This window comes from Rhinolophus sinicus, linkage group LG05, assembly GCF_036562045.2.
Source record: "Rhinolophus sinicus isolate RSC01 linkage group LG05, ASM3656204v1, whole genome shotgun sequence".
NCBI lineage: Eukaryota > Metazoa > Chordata > Mammalia > Chiroptera > Rhinolophidae > Rhinolophus > Rhinolophus sinicus.
The window spans coordinates 168724630-168739558 of NC_133755.1; the positions used below are offsets into that span (position 1 = coordinate 168724630).

A 14929-nucleotide genomic window follows, 5' to 3' on the forward strand; every position below is an offset into this window, starting at 1 on the left:
TTCTGTTTTATTCCTGTTGGTCAGCACTTTGGAGTCTGTTTTAGCCAAAGCAGTACACTGAACTGTTTTGCCAAGGACAAACTACGTTGATTCCTCTTCCTGGGTTGTAACTGATAGCTCAAAACCCTCATTTTATAAGTATCATTTTCCTAAATAACATGGTAGGCTAGGACAAAGGCCACTCCAAATCCACAGACTCTTCCACAAAATGAGGACATCACTCTAGAATGTTCCACTTTTCTTGTGTGGGGGACGGGGTAGGATTTGTTCTTGTGCTTCCAATTAGTTCAGTTTTCATTAATCATTTAAAAAATAACACTTCTTGATTTGGGGCTCTAATTTATGGATTTACTCTGCCATGATTTCTCCCATGATTTGCATTATGAAATGCTTTCCATGTGAGAAATACAAACAGGAAATGGTGAGTGGACAGCTGGCACAATGTGGAATGGCAGCCCTCTGCCTTCCCACAATTTTTTTTTTTAACGACCTGAGAAAAAGGATCAGATTTCTGGTTTATTGATTTCGTTTTCCTTTGTGTATGTGGTAGGGGGAGGGCAAGTGAAGAAAAAAGGAAAATAAAGCCATTCATCATGCAACTAGTTATTTTATGTAAAAAAATGTTTTCTTGGTTTCTGTTTTATGTGCCCAAGCACTTACTCTACATAATAATACAAAGATGTTCTTCGCCTAACCTTGATCCCTTGTCACACCATCCGGGCCCTTTTTATGCAACATGCAGAATAACTAACACTGCTGGGTCATGAAGGCCCATGTGACTTCCCCTGTGACTTACTCTGCAGACTTTCACACTTTCACTGAGCAGACACATCTTCTCTTAGAAGGGTTCTCTTAGAATGAGGACGTTCAACTTTCAGGCAGTAGCACGTTAAAGGTATTCATTACTCGGTGTCCCAGGTAGAGGGCTTCCTGAGCTTTTCCTGCCTTAGCCTTTGTGAACAGGGCATAGAAATGCTGACAAAGGGAGAAAGCAGAAAAGAAAGAAAACCCTCGAACACACTCCAAACAACAAAAACAAAAGAATTTACTCCTGGCCTCTCACCCGTTTTTCATTGAGGTTATACAAGGGCCAGCACATGTCACCAACGCCAATGAATACTCATAAGTTGTCATGAAATTCAATATTTCAGTGACACTTAGCTTTTATATTAACCGCCATATTTGGAAAGCTGATAACGAATAACTTGAAATATAAAGCGTATAGATTTCTAAAAAGCCTATGCCCTAACACCTCCTTCTGAAAGGGGCATATTCACTCTTGGCTTCTGTTCCACGGGACCATCCCTCAGAAAGGACAATGATCGCTCTTCCCCTACATGGTACAGTGCGCCCTGGTGGGCCTGAGGCCATAGTCATCCTCTGGGTAACTTAAAAAGCACCGATGTCCTCCAACTGTGTACTCTCCAAATTTGTTTTCATGTGATACTTTATTGGGGAAGAAAATGTTCTGATCTCATGTGTTCATTTTCATATCATTTACTTTAAAACAATTAGTTCTTGTCCAAAAGTCCAAGGCTTAAAAATGTACAGTGATAACTGAGGATAAAATTGGGATTTAGTTGACTTGGAAACCTCTGCTTTTCATTCCTCTTATGATTCCATGCTGTGTGTTCACCTTCCTAGGTAACAGCGACCAGTCAGGGTCCCAGGAGAAGCTGCTTGCTGACAGCCAGGGCCTGAGTGGCTGCTCTCCACGAGACTCAGGATGCTATGAAAGCAGTGAGAACCTGGAAAACGGTAACGTCAGCCCAGACCATCATGAATGCACCTTACCATGCAAGCCACTGGGGTCATTTCTTGACATCTGTGCTTCATTTCATGACTGTCTTTCTTCCTCAGCCCGAGCTGTTGTTTTTGGGAAAACAATAGGCTGAGGAGTTTGTCTAGGATTACTGGTGCTTAATTAAGATCCTTAGGAAGAATGAACATCCCCTCAAGAAGCTAGGCAGCGGATGTGTTTGAGAAATGAGTACAGCAGTCTTCTCATCAGTTGTTCTTCCATCCCACTTAGTACATAAGTGGAAAGTCCAAGACTAAACTTGTGTGTCAGAGAAAAGGACCCTCAACTTCCATTGTCCTAAAACTCTTAGAGTCATAACACCAAATATAGATCGTGAAAAGAGTCATGGGGTTTCGAGTGAGGAGATCGGGGGTTTGAACCCTGAATAGAACATTTATGAGCTGAAGACTTTGGTCAAATTACTTCATGTCTCTGAGGCCCCCTTACTGCTGAAATAGTAAGAGGAGTTTCTCTTTTATAGCTTGTTGTAAGAATTAAAGTAATAATATATGAATAATACCCAGCACTTATTAAACACTCACTGAATGGGCAGTAGACTAGGTTTTTATATATGCATAAAACTACTAATAATTACTAATCATCACTCAAACCTTACAGTACATATTTTATAAAGAAAGATTTTAAAGCTCAAAGGGATTAAATTATCACTGAAGTCCTTGTTCTTTTCACCTGGGACCACTCTGGGTCATAATAGGCTCTCAGTCAACGGTAGACGATATTTTAGACCTTATTTTCCCATTCCATAAGCGTTTTCAAGTCCATACTCTAATTAATCGGTGTCATCATACATCAGCCAGTGGTATCTGGGCTTCGTTGACCTTTAAGCCAGAAGCGATGTAGTTTGTATTTGCTATAATAATAACTTTTAAAATGGTGGATTGATTAAAATAGATGGACCTATTTTTAAATAAGGAAAAAGGCAACATATACCATATACCAAAGGCAACAGAGACCTCTTTGCATGTTTGTTTGCTTATTCTGAGGAGCAAGAATACCCCAGTACTTGGGACTGTCATTTATGGGTCTCTCATTGCATATGAGGATTTTTGAGGAGCCCCTCTGGGAACATGAGGAGTCCTTCAGTACCATCATCACCCCTCACCTCATTTTCCTTCTTACATACCGTGTTTCCCCGAAAATAAGACCTAACCTGAAAATAAGCCCTAGCATGATTTTTCAGGATGACATCCCGTGAACATAAGCCCTAATGCGTCTTTTGGAGCAATAATTAATATGAAACCCGGTCCTATTTTCGGGGAAACACGGTCAATAGTAAGCCTGAGCAAGGAGAGTCCTCAGCGTTCAGACATAGCCAGTAAAGCAGGCAAGTTTCTCAGTGATCATGGTTACAGAATGCCTCCTTCAGTGAAAGACAGATTCTGGCAATGGCATATCAGAGATTACAGTAGGAAAATATCGAACTGATGTTAAAATAAAGTGAAAAGACTGACTTTATTCAAGCAGCCATTGCTTCATTTTTGTGAAAGCTAGATCTCTGAATAAATAAAAGGTATATGATTAAATTTGTATATTACATTTTGTTCTTTAAAAATCTCAAAACTTCAGACCAGCTAGACAGAACACAGCTACTCATATTGAATATGGTCTCAGAGTTATGTCCCCCACACTCACATCATTGGGCCAGCCCCACCCATGGTTAGTTACCGGAAGTGATTGGACAATATGTGTTTTCGCCCTTGAGTTGGAGCATTGGGTCCCATACCCACTGCAAATGATGGACTTGGTTTGAATATCCTCCACACTTATATGCATATAGAAGACATTCAATAAACAGATTTTAGGACAACAGAACCAGCCATAAATTTCACTTTGAAAAGTAGCATAAATGTATGCAGTGAAGGTATGAAATTCTCACAAGTCCACAATTCAAACTAAAAGCACTTTAAAAGCAAGATGTTTTCAAAATAGTTTTGACTTTTTTTTTTTAATCTTTTTTTTCCTATCTAATTAACGGTTAAGGACACGGTACCTCCTTCACTTTGGTTTATTCAAACATTAAGCCAGGCTTCAGGATTCTATTTTCTAGTTCTCACTAGGAGAATATTTTCAGTGAATGGAGACGTAAATGCAAGGTGTGTTTAAAGGCACCAGTCCTTGCCACGCGGTGCATAACTTCTGGTTTGGGAGCCCATGCTACCTAGAACCATGGTTTTTAATGGCCATCTGTGGCATCACACCTGCCCCAGGGACCACGGGGGGCCTTGGCGGTGTGAGGGATGGTGGCCACCGAGGGGGCGGGCCATGCCTAGACCATCCTGGCACTTCAGCTTTGATCTGTTTTACAAATGAAGCTTCATTAAAAAAGATACTCCTGCTTTGAAAATTACTGATTTCAAAAGTACCCTTTTCTGAGAAAGGACAATTCTATTACTATTATGAACTCAGTGCTAATCTTTCCCGTTCTGACCTCTCCACCATTCTCGTTTATAGTTATCCTCTAACAGCTGTTCCTCCTGATGGCTGTGTGAGGTGAATACATTCCATCTAAAATACGTGCAACTGTAAAACCTAAATTGTGTGTCTCCAATGTCTTTTTATTTTCGCAATAAAAACCAACATTGGAGTGTTGGGAACTATTAGGTCCGTAAGGAAAACAATTTACCAGGTAGCCCTTCCATCAGGGTCACAAAGCAGCGGTATCTTAAATGTCTCAGCAGCCGACTGAGTACAGAGCAATTACTGAGGGAGAGTGATTGGAGGGCCTCACATCTTGTTGGTTGCTTTCCTGTCCTGACAGTTGGGAAGCAGTTGATAGGAAATTTCAGAAAGCTTGCGTGTTTCAGATGGGAGAGGAGTCCTAAGTGGAATGGGCTCAAGTGAACTCAGTGCCACTGTGGGTGGCTCTGTGGTTTAGGGTTGTGCCCCCAAAACTCCCATTATAGTAAGATTAAAAACAGTAGGAAAGGGTTCCCCTAAATCATTGTCGAATACTTAAAGACCATCGTGAGAAATGCTCAGCGTTGATTTTAGCTGCCATTAGCATCCCATCCGGTAGCCTGCGTGCTAAAATGTTTGGTGAGCACCGACTAAAGCAAAGCTTTTAAAACTGCAGGTTGCAATTCATTAGCGGGGTCTATAACCATTTAATTAATAGACATTCATAAACAGCCGTTTTGTAAGGTAAAGTGGAATAGAAAGGATCAGGCTACGTTTCCTTGGTAAGATTAGTATCATTAGTATTGTTACTTGTGACCTTTGTTTCAGTTGTGTCTGTGTGTACTGGATGCTGAATAGAAAATGTGTTTTCTTACTGTAGATAATGATTTAAAAATTAGTTTGAGAGCCATGATAGCCACCAAAACCCAGACTAGAGTGAGGCAGATGAGCAGGTAGGTGCTGTCAGGTCCCCGCTACACTGGTGTGACTCTGAGAGCTGTCACCTCCACCAAGCCCCCTAGGTGCCTTGCCGGCCTCACCCTAATTCCATTTCTGATGAGCATTTTGGGGACTTCAAAATTTGACCCATGAGCCCTGCCACTCAAAGTGTTGTAATATTTGGGGAGACTGGTTCTCCCCAATCCTGGTATTACCACAGCTTCAGTCAAGATGGGTAGCCACCTGTAGGTCCCAAAGTGCTTTCATTTCGGGTAAGAAACCTTTCCATATCCAGACATGTTCAGTAAATTAATTCTCCTCCAAACTGTTCTGGATTGGACAGGATTTTACACATATCACTGGCAGACTGTTTAATGCTCCAGAGAATTCACCCGTGCCTGCCGAGGAACTAGAGTAAAGATGGTTCGCCTCAAGGTCAATTCAGGGATCCTTCCATTATAAACAGAATGTGAACGTGGAATTTATACATATAGTTTATATTGAGAGTTACAGGTAAGGAAAGCCACGTTTCTAAAATTTACATTGAAGTGGTTTTAAGAACTTTTTATGTTAACCGATTTTTAAACTTCAGGTTTAATGTACATGCTTTCTGAAGAGGAATTTCCCTATTCCATTTTCTCTGTGATGATTTTTCTATTACTGAAAACTGGGACCGTAGTCAGTACATTCAGTAGTAATACCAGGTTAACGACCTCCTTGTAACAATGAAATAATAACCTAATAGTGCCTAACGAATAGTGTTAGCCTAGCATGTGGCCAGGTCTGAGGCCTCACGTTATTACACACGTGGGAGAATAAATGCCATTTGACTGTGTCTCTACTTTGCCAAATGCAAAATACTTCACACGTTGGCTTGTGTCTTATCAGAAAGGATGGGATCATTAATATAAAGTCTGTTTAAGGAGGCAACTATGAAATTAGAGTAAGATTGATATAAAACTGTGAAATCATGAAGGAATCTGGTTTTCTCTCTGCTCATAATGGCCAAACCACTTGTAATGTCACAGTACCTCAGGCCTTTTCTTTTGTTCCTTTTCTCTCAGTTACGCAGCACACACACAGAGATGTTTTTCAGAGAATGTCTTTCATTGACCCCAAAGTGTCCATTTTCTCCTTAAGTGAGCACTCCGCACGCCCCTCTTCTTCTCCCAATCAAATCAAGCCACCACCCAATTTCTCCTTTCTATTTTTCTATTGAAATATTTATTTATTGCTTAATGGGGAGATGTCAGAATTTTAAAATAATTACACATGTTTACTGAAACAACAGACTAGAAAGAAAACCTTTAGTTACAAGGTAGTGGTTTTTCAGCGATCAGAGCCAGCTGTTTCTTTGCACCGTCCAACCCTGATGTGGGTTTAATATTTGTATCTTTTTCTGTAGGCCTAAAGTACTAGGATTTCTTGGCTCATATGTTTTATCATATGGGGTATTCCCTTCAGCTTCAGCCCAGTGTCAAAGCACACACCAAACATGGTATTAACCAAAAACGTAACAACAGTTAATGAGAGAAAAAGCGATGAAAACTAAGCATTTAGCACAGTGCCTGACCCATAGCTAGTAATTCTCAGAAAAGCTTACTTATCAAGCAGTAATAGCAGTTAACATCAATCAACGATTGTCAAATCAGTAGATTATGTCTGGTTGATAGTTTAATTATTAGTCTAACAGTTTATTTTAATCAAGGCTCTTGCTTCAGTGATAATTAGAACCATGTCAGTATTTTATAGATTGTCTCAGGCAAATTACTCGCTTAAGCGTGTTCACTTATTTATACCAAGGTCGGTTGACTGTTTCTAGGATTCATTTATTTTGCATATGTGAACAACACACTAAGATGGGAGGGCTTGGAGGAAGGTGTAGTTTGAGAAGCCAGTGGTCCCCAGTGAACCTTAGAGGGCACTGTTTATATACCCTGTCCCAGAACTCTTGCAAACATGACCTTAGGAAATTTACTCACTAGACAGAGACCTTATCGGTGTGGTTTCTAAGTGGGGTATGGACGGTCAACCTTCTTCCATACTGATTGCAGCTAGGAACAGACATTAGGCCTAGATTTATTTTACTGCCTGACACAGCATATTTCCTTGCCACATAACTCAATTTTGGTCTCCATGAGTCCTGTAATAAGACTAAGAATTATTTCTAAAAATAAAAACAGGACCATAATAACCCTGTATCACCCGACATCATAAAATGGTGATTTTCTGTCCTTAGTGTATATAATTCGACAATGGGATATAGGAGTTGGAGATTTCGATGATGTTAGCACACCTTTATACGTTGGCTTGATTGATGCCCCTTTTAAGACGTGATTGTAAAATATTTCCTTGTCTCGCAGGCAAGACTCGGAAAACTGGCCTTCTCTCTGCCAAGTCATCAACTGAGTCCAGCTTGAAGTCTTTCAACAGGAATCAGCTGGGCAACTACCCAACCTTGCCTTTACCGAAGTCAGTGAACACGCTGAGGCAGGGGGAGGAGGGCAGGCTGCGCGGTGGTCTTGCCCCTCACGCTTCCAAGCACTGTGATCAGCCGTGTGTGACTGGGTTGAACAAAAACCGGAGAAGCCTCCCCGTTTCCATCTGTCGGAGCTGTGAGACCCTGGAGGGCCCTCAGCCTGTGGAAACTTGGCCCCGATCCCATTCCCTGGATGACCTTCAAGGAGAGCCTGATGCTAAAAAAGATGTGCCTAGTGCGGTGACAGAACCCTCCCCTCAGATTGCACCGGAAGTGCCACAAAAGACAGCCTCCTGCATCACAAAGGTTCACAGCCCCAAGCGAGATTCTGCCCTTGACAATGCGATGCTACTGACCCAAAGCAAGAGATTTTCTGAACCTCAGAAAATGACTACTAAGAAACTGGGTGGCTCGATTGCAGCCTCTTCACGTGGCACGACACCTCCTCCGTGTTTGCCCAAAAACTATGATGTGCAACCTCCCGGAGTTAGACACAGTTTAACAAGGACTCCTCTTGAGGGTCACAGAAAAGGACTCGATTTTGAAGGAACGTGTCACCCCCCAGGCACCAAAGAAGGTGAGCAGAGGGGCCCTGAGACCAGAACGCAGGCCAAACATCCTGCACAGCCCCCACCCGTTCCTGCCAAGAAGAGCAGGGAGCGCCTGGCCAACGGCCTGCACCCTGGCCCTCCAGTTCTCGACGCACCATGCCTGCCTCTGAAGAAGGGCAGCTCCAGCGGCCCCAGCGACTGTCATCCCCCTCAGGCTTCTAGGCCTCCCTCAGGGCAGGAGCCGGGCAGCCCACCGAGCACTAGGCCACCACCATGGCTCTCAGAGCTGCCGGAGAGCGCGAGCCTCCAGGAACACGGCGTGAAGCTGGGCCCGGCTTTGACCAGGAAGATCTCCTGCGCTCGGGGCGTCGATCTGGAAATGCTCACTGAAGACAAGTTACGAGCCGAGGGCATCGATCTCACCGAGGAGCCATATTCTGATAAGGTACTGATGGCCTTGACCCCACTTCATGGGCCTGTGCTTTTATAAGTCAGGCATCCAGGTGAGAGGAATACCAGCTGCCCCTGGGGGCCAGCCGGGAGGCGGAGGCCATTCTGATGCGAGAGCACGGGGTGGTCCCTAGCAGGGGCCTCTGCCACTCAGTGCTGGGAGGTTCTGTGAATGGTATAGGGGGCTTGGGGGTGGGGGGCAGTGTCCAGATTAAATGCAAATACAGCCTTGGATAGTTTCCTTTTTCTTCTTTGTTTTGCCTGCTTGTTTTTAATTTTTGGCAGCCATACTTTGCAGGTAGAACTATCAGTCAATATTAGAACTGGTTCCTGAAAGACATGGTTTCATGGACAGGATACGCCTGAGTTCCAGTTTTCATGTCCTAATATGCATGTTATTAGACAGTAACAAATCCTCACTTCATTTTCCTGAATGTAAAGGGAATAACCTGTATAACTACCTCTTGGAGGTACTATTAGGAACAAATAAATATGAACATACTTTGAAGACTGTTCAGATGTAATAATTGTACAATTATCTGTGTGGATAACGGTTGGGGCGGGGCATAGGAGATTATATGAAAATCCCATTGTACCGAAAACATTGAGATCTATAAAGAAAACTCATTCCACATTTGAAAAAAACAACACAAAAAAGAAGTCTATTAATACCCCAATGTCTTTGAAGACAAATGAGACTAGATGTAGCCATATGTTGCTCATGGGAATGCAAGCTCTGTCATAATACAATCCTGGGAGTCCTGTTACAAATTCTGTGACCACGAATGCCTTACAGTAAGATCCTCCTGCATATCCAGGGAATAAACCCCTTTGAATGAGAATTCTACTCTACAGGAAATGCTGGCCTGGTGACGTGGGCGGCACAGTTCTGAATAGATGAGACACACGTAGTAGACAGTCTCTAGAGCAGAAGTTTACCCTTCTCCCCTGCAGAAAACAGGAGACTGTCTTCCATAATGTTTTGCAAAATGATCAGGAAGAGTAAGATGAGGGCATTGGCCCCCAAAATACAGGATGGCTGTGTTCTGCTTTAATTATGTTTCAAAACATTTTCCTAGAGCGCATCACTGCCTGAGAGATAAAGATGTAAAAGTATTCCCTCTAAATCATGCCGACTTTGAAGAAAATACATTCACTTCAAATTAAAATGTTTGGTGATGTTTTTCCAGTAGCTACATGGCTTACCCCACCTTATGTTTGTTGTTCTTGGAGAAAGAAAAAAGATCCTTGCGACAACCCCTGATACCACGTTTTTGTTCTCCCTCGCAGCACGGCCGCTGTGGGATTCCTGAAGCCCTGGTACAGAGATACGCAGAAGACTTGGATCAGCCCGAGAGGGACGTAGCCACCAGCATGGACCAGATCCGCGTGAAGCTGCTTCGGAAGCAGCACCGCATGGCGGTGAGCATCGGGCACTTCCGGTCTCCCCACCCCTGCTCTTTGAGTCCATTTAGTTACAGAGCATAAAGGTCACGCTGGCAACTGGCAACCACTAAGTAGCCCGCGGTTCATTATAGCTATGGAAGGGAGACGCCTGGGAAGAAAGCAATACCTATTCAGCCTGCAAAGTTTTAAAAAGAAAAAGATAAAAATTGCCCATAATCCCAGCACTACAAAAAAGTTAAGTCAGTCTAGTCATTTCTCTGCACGTATACAATAGTAAGTGTTGAAACATGATCAGAGCGTGACTCTGTGTCTCTGTTCCTAAAAATTATTTTGTATGATCAGTAATTCACAGTGTTCAAGTAGGCGAGTGTGACCTAGTTTAGCCAGTCCATAGCAATGAAACATTTAGATTATTTCCAACTGTTTGAAGTGATATAGTAAAGAATATCCTTAATAAATCTTCGTAGACGTCCAAGGTTAATTTCTGAGGATACATTCCTTTAAGAGAGTTTGCTTCATCAAGACTGAACAAAATCTCAGGGATTACATTTGGTAGGAAATTACTTTTCTGAAAGGTGTAGTGGTTGGTCTTCCCAGAAGTCAAGTACAAATGTCTGTTTCTCTGCCCTGGCCAACACTTGGTATTGTTAGATTTTAGATTCTTTATTAACAGTATTGATATAATATTAATCTTCTAGTTGTTAATGTAGGTTCAAAATATAGTGGAAAATTGACTATATAAACAAACACCCTACCCACTGAGTATCTTGCTTTTCACACTATCGCACAGGATTGCCTCTCCCGTCATCTTAGGGATCAGCTTGAAGAACATGTCAGCACGAGGCAAAATAGACAGAAATATAAATGCTTCCTGTTTGGAAACTTGGACACATAACTGAGGTTACATCTAATTCCAGGTCCCTTCTAGAACCTCAAGCAGCTCCTTGAAAATTTATCTCACCTTTGAGAAGTCAAAGAATTCTCCATGCTACTCTTGGTCTTTGACGTCTTCTAGCATCATCATTTTCTGATAGTCTAACAGTGGAAAATGTTAGGCGCATGAGAAGTAGCCCTCCAGTGGCACTTGCAGTCTTTATAAAATTGCTTTCTTTATTTACCCAGATCCCAAGTGGTGGACTCACGGAAATCTGTAGAAAGCCCCTCTCTCCCGGATGTGTTTCGTCCGTGTCGGATTGGCTGATTTCCATCGGTCTGCCCATGTACACCAACACCCTCACTGAAGCAGGCTTCAGCACACTGGGCCAAGTGCCTTCTCTGTCCCACACTTGCCTTCAGCAGGCCGGCATCACAGAGGAGAGACACATAAGCAAGCTCGTGTCTGCAGCCAGACTCTTCAAACTGCCGCCAGGCCCCGAGGCCATGTAGCCAGGCCTTTACTGGACCTCCCTGGACAAGAGCCACCCTTTCACTGTGCTTATGATGCTGATGCAATTCCCCCTTCGCTGGACATGCAGACCAGATCCAGAAGAAAGGCCAAGTGTGTGGCCAAACAGCACGAAACCTTGGCATGGGACCGATGACCCTCTCTTCTCCAGAAAAGCCCCCATGAGGAAATTGGTGCGGTTCTCTTTGACCTCCACCCCCACCCCCTTCCCAAAGAAAAGACAGCACTTATTTTTATTTTCAGAACACGATAGAACCAAGATGCCAACTTGCCACAAATGCCGTGCCTCCAGTCTATCTCGGTACGCTGGGAGAGGGCTGGAGCAGAGGCAGGGGCAGCCTGTATCTGATGGTGCCCCTTGCCCTCTGTCTGTCACCCTGCAGGATACCTGGGGGCTAGACGGGCTTCGTTAGGCCAAAGTAACAGACTCGGAAGTGATTGTACACTGTTCACCATGCTCATTGGTTCAAAAGTAAGAAAATCTGGCTGCACTAGGAAAAAATGAATTTCCTCTTCTCCTGTAGATAAACAAGAGACATTTTAATAATTGCTTTCTAGCAATCAGCTTTTATTTGCCTTAATATAAGCTTTTAAGCAGTTATCTAACTAGTGTTCACCACCCTGTAACCATAGTTCCAAATCTTCAGCAAAGACTGCCGTTTAACATATCTGGGATGTTTTCAGCAAAAATGGGCTTTTCTAATTGTCTCATTCCAGCGTGGTTTATTTTGTAAGGGTGTTTTATCAGGCACAGATTTCATCTTGGCTTTCAGTTTTTAAACTAACTACAAATCCAGTAGAAACTCGCTGAAATTCACAAAGATACGATGTGTGTGTCTGCGAGTGTGTGTGGGTGTGTTTATAGTAAGTACCTTTCATTTTAATCAGTTTAGAGTCGTTACTGTGTCGGTCATTGTGTTGTAGTATTGACTTGGACCCCTGACCACGTCCATTCCAAAAATTCAGTCATCAGCTAACAGATCACCTTTGCAAAGAGTCATTGTAAGGGTGACTGTTTCAGAAAGATGTTTTTTTAAAAGGGAAGTCGTTTATAAAATGTTTTAAAAGTTGTGTTTTTTTTCAGTTTTACAATTAAGATGTTGTTTTTTCTTTTTTAGGCAATTCTTTTAATTCACATAATGGTTCATTTTGGAGCCAGGCAAACACGTTACCCATGTATTAAGTGTTTGCATATTTTCGATTGTTTCCCAGCTGATTTCAGCATATTCTATCCTTTTAATCTTGTGTCTGATTTTCTAGCAAACAGAAATTTAGACAACTAAACAATATATTAAGGTTTCCATTGCTTACAAAATGATTTTCCTGTGCATTCTTCTCATTAAGCATTCTTAAGCATTGAATGTGATCATTTACAATAGAAACACTTTGAACTCAAAGCGTTGATCAAAAGTTCTGTAATATTTCATGTACTCACAAAAACAAATGATTTCCCTCAGGGAAAAAAAAAAAGTAATTTCATTAATTACAAAGCCATCTTTAGCGTTTGCTTTATATACTTGGATCCATGTTTCTGAGGAAAAGGACATTCTCAGGTGATATATATTTTTTCATGCTTTGGCATGCATTTAAAAAAATAATGTATATCCAATAATACTCACCTTCACTAAGATGCCATGTGAGGAAGTTGTGGAAATCTAGAATTAAAAAGCTGAAGCTGCCAAATTTCTATTGAACTCTTAAAAAACAGCCCATTTTTGTCACCTCAGGTTGTGACCTCCCTGTCAGCATAGCCCATTTGGAAAGTAACGAGGCTGCAGGGCTCTCCTATAACCACGTCACTGAAACATTGTAAGTGCTACGGTGGAGATGGGTGCTGTAAAACGGACCCTCATCCTGCTTTCTGAAAGAGCCTGCTCATAGTTTAAGCAAACAAAAAAGGGAAAAAAAGGAAAACCCACACAAAAAAGTCATGTAAGAGTAACAAAGGGGAAGAAGCAATCTTGTGTGGATTTGCAAGTTTTAGTTCATTTTTACTGTACCATTTTCGTTTAAGTAAAAGTAGCACCAGGAAAGGGAATTTTCTGAGCTTGATCTTTTGAGAATGCCAAACTGTATTTTTGTCACAATTCTTTGGAAATCATTGCCTTTGCATAGAAAAATCAAATTCAGGGACCATGAATAATTTTCGGTGGGAAGGTCTTCCTAATCTGAGGGGTCTGAGATTGTTTTTACCTTATTGTGCTTAAAAAAAATTTTTTTTTTAAATCATTAGTATTTGTTTGGTCTTCTTTTGCTTTAAACTTTTCATTTGACCCTAGAAAAGCTTCAGTGTTTGTGTGTGATGTTGACTGAGGTGGTTTGGGGCCGCCTGTGTCTATTAGAAGACAGGTGGCAAGCAGCAGCAATACCCAGTTCTAATCAGTTGCACTTAGTACAGAAGGTTGAGGAATGGTGAAAATTGGTTTTGGAAAGCACAAAAGAAACCTGGAAAGGCAGTTCAGCTCAGGTAGCTACACATCTATTGTGTAAATTTTTACTTTGAAGCTGTCTAGAAGGAATGCAGCAGCCAGCCCCAACCACTATTTACATTCCCACATAGCCAAGTAGGAGATAGATTTTCATGGCTTTGCCTTAGTCAGATGCCCTATACTCTGTCCTGAAACCCAGATGTGGGTGAAATTGGAAATTACTACTCTATTGGAAATCAGTTCCTGACATAACAAAGTTTGCTTTCATAACTGCAGCAAAAGAAGTCAATTCTCCAAGTCAGTGCTGCATGTGTGGACTGTATTATTTTCAGAAAAATAAATATAGACGTCTGAGTCCAAGTTATCTTGATTTTAAATTGATAGAGAAAACAAGAAACTGTCAAGCAAGTTATATAACAACTAACAACATTGCACTTTCTGTATATGAAATCAATATTTAAATAACTTATTTTTCTCCATTGCTGTTCTTAAACATTGTAAGTAGCTGTAATATACCAGTACCAATATGTTCTTGCAATTGCTTCAGCCCAAGAAAGCTGTGTATTGTTTTAAAAATTGTAAAAATTATTGTGATGATTCATTTAGCAAAGAGAAAGGACAGAAGGGTTTTCCTATGTATCAAAACTTGTCTATAATTATGTCATCTATGTACCTAGAAAAAAAAAAGTAAATAAATTTCTTTAGTTGAATATGCCTCTTTTGTTGTTCCTTGGGTATTTGAACTACGAATGGGATAGAAATGAAAGGGAATTTATGTGGTTTAAGAATAAAATATATTGTGAAAAAGTAGTAGATCTATATAATTACTTCTGTCACATCATCATTCCTCACTATCTAACATGGACTGATTCTCTTTACCAATTTATTGTATTTTTTTCAAATATTGCATAATTGAGTCATATAATCACAGCATCTTAAACTAGAAAGAAATTGGTGGGAGTACCTGCTAGTCTGAGCCCATCATTTTCAAATGAAGAGTTGTAAGGCCACATAGGTGGTTGACTTGCCCAATAGTATCGTCAACAGAAC

The 14929-nt window shown here is 41.5% G+C and overlaps 1 protein-coding gene across 11 annotated transcripts in view; it reads left to right on the top strand.

Annotated features, from left to right (window-relative positions):
* SASH1 (SAM and SH3 domain containing 1) overlaps nt 1-14589 on the top strand; it is a 233322-nt gene extending 218733 nt beyond the window's left edge. For all 11 annotated transcript variants that reach the window (XM_019746922.2, XM_074333692.1, XM_019746921.2 and 8 more), the window contains 4 exons: nt 1645-1758; nt 7522-8633; nt 9929-10060; nt 11168-14589. In XM_019746922.2, coding sequence (XP_019602481.2) covers nt 1645-1758; nt 7522-8633; nt 9929-10060; nt 11168-11431 — 1622 coding nt within the window. In that variant the 3' untranslated portion in view covers nt 11432-14589. The remainder of the gene's footprint in view (nt 1-1644; nt 1759-7521; nt 8634-9928; nt 10061-11167) is intronic.
* The last annotated feature ends 340 nt before the right edge of the window (nt 14590-14929 follow it).